Raw genomic sequence first — 7,584 nt, forward strand, 5'->3', positions numbered from 1 at the left:
ATATTCAACCGGAAGTAGAAAGATTAGTTAATTATCAATTAGTTCATCACCCTCGGGCTACAGAAAATCTGGAATTGAGTGATATGTTTTATTTTCGGTTCTGTTTTAATATAGCACCCTCAGTCTTACATAAACTGATATAAAATGGCATACCTGCTTTTTGTAACAATACGCACGTCACAAACGTTGTTGCATTTGCCTCAATTACCTAATGTAAACTATAAAGCCTTGTTTATAATACAAAGGAATTCATTGTGTGACAGTAGCATATCGAGGTTGAAGAATACTAGTTTTGGACTAGAAATTAAACGTAAACTTACTTAGAAAATCTAATAAATTACTTAAGAGATATTTATGCCTTCAGTTTTGAAGAAATTCTCTACTTTTCGTCACGTGTTACTGACAATATCCAAATTTCCATCTTGAAACAACTTACTAAAAAGTACATGTTTGGCTATAATGATATATTTATTAATTAGCTATAGGCAAAATGTCCGTTTTTTTAACCGCACACAAATGATCTAGATTCTAGAGTGTATTGGTACGTTTTAATAGCATCGCTTAAACGACAAAATAGAAAAGGAAACGTATTGATGATATACAATCTTTAATAGATTAATCCAATACAAATGATAACGCTTCAATGGCTGTACTTTCATGCCATTTAATTTAAAGCAGCATGCTCCAGATTCATGCAAATTTCATGAAAATTTAAAAAAAAAAAAAAAAAAAAAAAAATAATGTTGGATACAGCACTTACAACCTATGTAATTCAGCAAAATAAAGAAGTCAAAATATGCAAAATAACCCTCATTGCGTTAGTAACGCAGTAGAAATATGGTGGAAAAATTCTGCAAACATATAAATTGCATATTATAAAGATCATTTACTTCAGTTAAATTTTGAAATCTTTTATTGTTCTTATAAATCAAGTACTTCTTTTGTTTGATTTTCTTGAAATATTTTGATTTCATCTGGGGGAGTGCAGCTTTAATGTAAATTTGCATTAAATTATAAGCATATGTTTTTAATAACATTAAACCCAACTCTTTCAGAATAGGCTATGTATCCAGTTGTAACATGTAGTCAAGTAAAAAGGTAGATAGCCGCTCAAATAATTCGTTCAACACGTATGATTCTTGTACAATATATGTTTATAGTAGTATTTAGTAAACTTGATAACAGGGTGTTTTCTAACTAAAGGAAGACAAGGTAGATAGCCGTCAAATATTCGTTCAACACGTATAATTCTTGTACAATATGTTTAATTTTTACTATAGTTTAGTTTTTTAGTAAACTTGATAACAGGGTGTTTCTAACTAAGGAAGACACTGCTTTCAAAATTATAAAGAGAAACAAAAGGTTCTGCCCAATTGCCCGTAATGATATATTGGGCCGGCAGTCCGCCTTTGGGTTTAAATTTGCAGTGTCTATAATAAATATAATTATGGGTTGCAGTTTACCCACATTTTAAATGTATTTGTGATACCGTCGACGGATTACAATGCAGTAATTTAACTTCACTTAATAATTAATATATCACCCTGGGAAAAAAAAAAAAAAAAAAAAAAAAAAAAAAATCATAATGGGTGCAGTTTACCCAGATATATTTTATAATGGGTGCAGTTTACCCAGATATATTTCTATCAGATTATCATATTGAACATGGGTGCAGTTTACCCAGATATATTTTGTTATGGGTGCAGTTTACCCAGATATAATTTTATTATGGGTGTAGTTTACCCAGATTTATTTCTATTATCATATGGGTGCAGTTTACCCAGATATATTTCTATCAGATTGAACAAGGGTGCAGTTTACCAGACTTATTGCACTTTTGGGTGCAGTTTACCCAGATATATTTTTATTATGGGTGCAGTTTACCACTTATATTTCCTAAATTTTGAACATATATGGGTGCAAATTACACAAGGATATTCATGGAATTTTGAACATTTATAGCTGCATTTTCCCAAATACAATAATGTAATTTTGTACATTTATTGGTGAATTTGGCCAAGTATTGGTACATTTTTCATTGCAGATAATTCACGTAAAAATTACCAATAATATGTTATTAAATTGTATCGTTGTGAAGAACAAATTCGTTATATAACAATAACATGTTTTAAAAATAGGTTTTCCGGCGACCCAATTCCTTGCATGGGTGGTTGGCTCATCTCTAGTAAAGACACTTTTCATTAGTTTTTCGTTTTGTGTGGCATGTCCTCTTGTATGTGAAGTTTTTGTGTGACATGTGCATTTCATTTCATAGAGCCTACAATTTAGTATCTTCTTATTTAAATCTACCTGCATATTTGCTTGAACATTACGGTGTGATTCAAATGGGTTCTTCCTCGTCAGCGACTGCTGATGAAGAAGAAACTTTCTTTTAAGCCTAGATAAATACAAATTTTCCTATGGTTGTGCAACATCTTTCCAAGCACTTAATTAATTCAGTCTCAGATTTGTTTGCGACATTCTTATAGATATATGGCTGTTCTCTTTGGTGGAACGTATCTATAGTGACATACAAAATAGTACAAACTTTATTAGAAATAGGGATTGTTGATAAGTCCTAAAACCCCGTGATCTTTTTGAGTAGATGGTGCCATTAACTCCTGTCTGGTCACAATACTACGTTAATTAATTAAATTTCGTTCGTGGTGTATGCTTAAACACACCAGTATCTGCAATTAAATCGTCATGACTGAGTCATTTATTTTGGTTTATGTTAGCCCCGCTGTTGGCGGAAGGCTCTCTCAATTCTTCGAGACCCTTTTGGCGAAATCTAACATAAAATTACAGGTTTTTGCAATCGATGACGAAGCAAAACCTATTTTATAATATTCTATTTTATATAAAGGTTCAAACTCTATTAACTTTATGTAACTTAATGACAGTCATGACGGAAATTTTATGCCAACCATAATAAAATAAGTTAAACATATATGTTGCATTTTATTATCATTTGTTCCTTTAAAGTGACTATGTTGGAAAAAATAATATTCAGTTTAAGCGCTTGAGTTTAAACTCTTTATTTTTACACTATACGTCACAGTATTTTTTTGCAATGACCTGTATATTTGGCCTCCTCCTCCTAACAAGTCATTCAATCTCGTTCGCGCATGCTTAGTAGACTGGGTATATAAACCGAGCACGCTTCTGCAAATTCCTTTTCGATCCAGTCTCCGAGCTCCAGAAGCTGCCGTGAACTAACACGGAAAAATACCCACCCGCCCTTCCCATTTGCTTTGCTGTTGTCTCTTTTTTCTGTTTTCAGGTAATAATGACCGCCGCGATACTTAGCCCTTCTTCGTCATGGCTGGAATTATCATTTCAACAGTCAATATTCGTTTTGCGACATCCGGAAATTTGCCAACGTCGACTGCCAGACCCCTGTCATTTGAATCTGACGTCGGTTCAAAACATACATTTAACTGGCCTGTACATAAGCATAAACATTTCGAACACCTGTGGGATGCAACTGACTTTCGGATATTTGTAGAATAGTCATTAGATAACCTGTAACCGATGTCGGTACAAAACAAAACACTGTTAATTAACTTAACCTATGTGTAAATAAAACACATATTGTCTTTAAAAAAAGTATTGATATAATGGTTATTATCATATCATTACATTGTTATACATGGTTCAAGCAAGTTTACTTACATTATATATCACACTACTATTTAATTAAAATAATAATTTTTCTTATAAAGAACGTTTCTCTTTATTGAGCTGTATGTATTTTGTATTTATATGTTTACTGGCATATCTGAGCAGGTCCGTTGTTCTATATTCCGAGGAATAGTCTGAGGAGGTTTCCTCCGTGCATGCCAACGGATGCTACGGTTCCTCTTAAAAAAGGGGTTTTACGTAGGCGGCCAGTATTCCTAAGACGAATATACGATCAAACCTGTTGAGTAATTGTTCTGGTTTGGAATGTCGTAGACATTCTATGGCAGTTTTGATCGTGATATGCTTGATAAATGTATTTATATATACAAATGGCTGTATCAGTCTTTTCAAAATTTAACTAATTTTGATTGATAATATTTATAAAACATATTTTATAAGCTTCGGATATCAAGTGTTTATCATATCTGTTATTGTCAGCACATTGTCTCTTTTTCGAAACATATTTTTAATTGATTATATCTGAATAAACATATTAAGCTACCGAAGCATATATAAGCAATATATAAAATGTCACTTCCGACTGTTGGGATATGAGTATTAGTCATATAATATTATAATTGATATACATGTAATTGTTAATATTATTCTATAACAGATTGTCTGGAATATTTAATGCTCTTATTCAGCCGTCGATATGGCGAAAATCTAACATAAAATTACAGGTTTTTGCAATCGATGACGAAGCAAAACCTATTTTATAATATTCTATTTTATATAAAGGTTCAAACTCTATTAACTTTATGTAACTTAATGACCAGTCATGACGGAAATTTTATGCCAACCATAATAAAATAAGTTAAACATATATGTTGCATTTATTATCATTTGTTCCTTTAAAGTGACTATGTTGGAAAAATAATAGACCGATTTACAGTAAAACATTATTAAACGCATGTTTAAGATTTCTTAAGAATTAAGAAAATATAGATTTCTGAGGCATTATGTGCCTTTAAGTGAGAAATACCACTGACTTATAAGAACCACTGATTTATAATTACACAAAAAAAATAATTTTAATAATCACTGACAGTCTAATCTGTATAGTGGTAATCTGCCTAATATTTGACTGTTTTTGAAATTAGCAAGGGTATCATATTCATGTCACTTTAACTCATATCCATTTACTTTTATTCAAACGTTTTTATGAACTTATACTGTGAATACAACGAAGATATATTGAAAAGAATCAATCACAATCCAGCTATCCTGGATTTTCATTTTTATCTATTTATCTTTCTTTTGTCCTAAAATAAATTGAATATGTCTCTATAACTTTAAAGGCCCATAATGCCTTTCATTTTTTATTTCTCAAATTGTTACAAATTCCAAATATATACTCATTTGCCAAATAAATGAACCATCTTTGTTCTTGCTTTGTTGGCAATTGGTATAATTATAGTGAATTAGCTTCTGTATGGTAGTCAAAATACTACTTTGTTTACATTTTGCTAACTTTACAACACATTACTGCACATTCAGTACTACTTTTTATCAGCTCTTAAATATCTAAAATGCCCTAAATAAATTGTTAAAACATTATTAAACACATGTTTGAATTTCTAAAGAATTTAATAAATACAGATTTCTTAGGCATAATGTGCCTTTAAGCAGTTGTCTTGCTTTAAACACTATTTATTTGTAATCGATTTCACTCCTATATTTTGTCATCTATTTTGCTTATCAGAAAATTAAAATAGTTGAATAAGCCTTGATTGTTATCTTGTGTCTAGGATTTACATTTCAACAATTTATGTATTTAATACTCGGTATTTGGTTAGATTTGGCTGTAAACTACGGATATCACCCTAGTTTTTAATTCTGGTATTATCCCGTCCCCCGACCCCACCCCTAAGTATTTACAAACTTCCTTATACATGTGTATGGCAGTGGTGGACATTAAATAACCTTGCGCATTTTAATAAAAAACATGATTTTTTTTTCTTCCAAGTAGTAGCCATTTTCCTAAAGAAAAGACAACTTGTCGAGGACGTAATGTTATGTGATCAAATTGTCAATATCATTGAGATAAAGTGTTATTATTATCAAGGTTAAAGGTCATTAGATAAGATTGTATTGTGGACGCTGACACTCTATATTTAGAATCACAAAATGATACAAACATATCATGATAGATGATCTGATCATTGTCCTCATGAAACAGAAAGTGATTCGAATTTGCCACCAGTAAAAAAGCCAGGCCAGTTTGCACATCGTGCACATCTTGATGTCCCCAAAATTATTAATGGACAGTTCCAAAAAAAATGGAAGCTCGGCAGCAATTCCGTTTAAAATCAGCAGAATTTGGTAAATCATCGTGGAACTAAATTAAAACTTGTGAGACTTACCGGCAATCTGATCCTCTGTCATCTGCTCAGCCTGTTATAAGATATACAAAAGCAGACGATATGTATGGTACAAGAGCAGACGATATTTATGGTACAAAAGCAGACGACTTATTTGGTACAGAATAATATGTTATTTGAATTGTATAAACAAAAACATTTATTTTAGTAAAGTTTTCATAGGCATACAACTTTATTTCTGAAAACAGACAATCCACTAATCAGCGTACTTAGCCAAAGTTCATATCGTGAAATACACAATGGAATGCCGAGGTATTCTAATTTGCCGCCGAATTTTGCGGCTGTACATCTATAGCATGGTAAATTATTTTATTACCCTTAACCTGCTGAATTTGTTCATGGATTTGTTGGGCTTTGAACGTGGACCACTAATCAAAGGAACTCCACTGAGGTTAAAAAGCCAAAACAAAGCAACTTAAAATTGAATTTATTACAGATATTGGCTGTGGCACTTAAAAAAGATATGAAAAAGATAATTAAGACATATGAAAGAAATAATCTGAAAATCGTATTTTGTGCCTTTTTAGCCCGATTTTAATGAAAAGCATTGCAGCGCTTTTCTGCTCTGGGCAATTTTTCACAACAGAATAATTATTCAGGGAAAATTGAGTGAGCGAATGATCTGAAATTTTGTATACAAGTTATTGGTCTATACCTACATCAAATTGAACATTACCCTCGAATAATTATTTCCAGTCCCGTCATGTCAAAAAAACTCAGTGGGGGCCCTTTAAAATTCAGTATCGACAGTCAAAGAGCAACACTAAATTCACATTTGTTGAAACCACAATGCTAATATTGCTAGTAAATAAAGATCCGTTTTTAAGGCTATACCTTCAGTATAAGAAGCTTATGAAAATTGACTATTAATAATTTTGACTTAATTTTAAAACATTTTCCCAATTAACTTGCAAGTTTAATCGTTTTATTGATATCTAAAACAAATTAAATCATTTTCATAAAAATTTTGCCCAAATAATATATAAATGTGAAATAATACACGCTAACTTACCATATTGAGTTAAATTCCTGTTTCATAAAACACCTTGTGTAAGAAATCCGTCAAATGAAGTCTTCAATTCATATTTTTATCTTTACATTGTTCAAAAACTGTATAACATATTATAGTATAGTATAAAACTTTAGATGTATCAATTGATAATAGCGATATCAAGTACATTGTTTTATTGGGAACTACATTAGTGCAGTCTATTGTATTGGATTTGTCATAGTGCGATAATGCGGTCTGTATCGAGATATGTATGTACCCAGGGTAATGTAATCGATACAGGCGCGGATTTGTACAATTTGACTAAAACAGGGGGTGGTGGTGGGGGGGGGGGGGCCCGCCACGCCGGTGCGAAATAAAAAAATAAAGTTATGAAGGAAAGGTGTAAATAAATTAATTTGGCAGCCTTGTTGACATTAACGCATCTTTATGGGATATGTAAATATATGCCATGAACACATTGACTCAAAATTAGACATGAACGTACACACGCATGGACTCATGAAC

The 7,584-nt window shown here is 31.7% G+C and overlaps 1 protein-coding gene across 1 annotated transcript in view; it reads right to left on the reverse strand.

The window, feature by feature from the left end:
- The window catches only part of LOC132731260 (uncharacterized), a 43,056-nt gene extending 35,791 nt beyond the window's left edge, over positions 1-7,265 (reverse strand). Inside the window, 2 exon segments of the mRNA XM_060717418.1 lie at positions 6,051-6,081; positions 7,081-7,265. Of these exon segments, the coding sequence (XP_060573401.1) occupies positions 6,051-6,081; positions 7,081-7,083 (34 nt within the window). The 5' untranslated portion in view covers positions 7,084-7,265.
- Between the last annotated feature and the right edge of the window lie 319 nt (positions 7,266-7,584).

This window comes from Ruditapes philippinarum, unplaced genomic scaffold, assembly GCF_026571515.1.
Source record: "Ruditapes philippinarum isolate M1 unplaced genomic scaffold, ASM2657151v2 ctg124_1_1_1_1, whole genome shotgun sequence".
Lineage (NCBI taxonomy): Eukaryota > Metazoa > Mollusca > Bivalvia > Venerida > Veneridae > Ruditapes > Ruditapes philippinarum.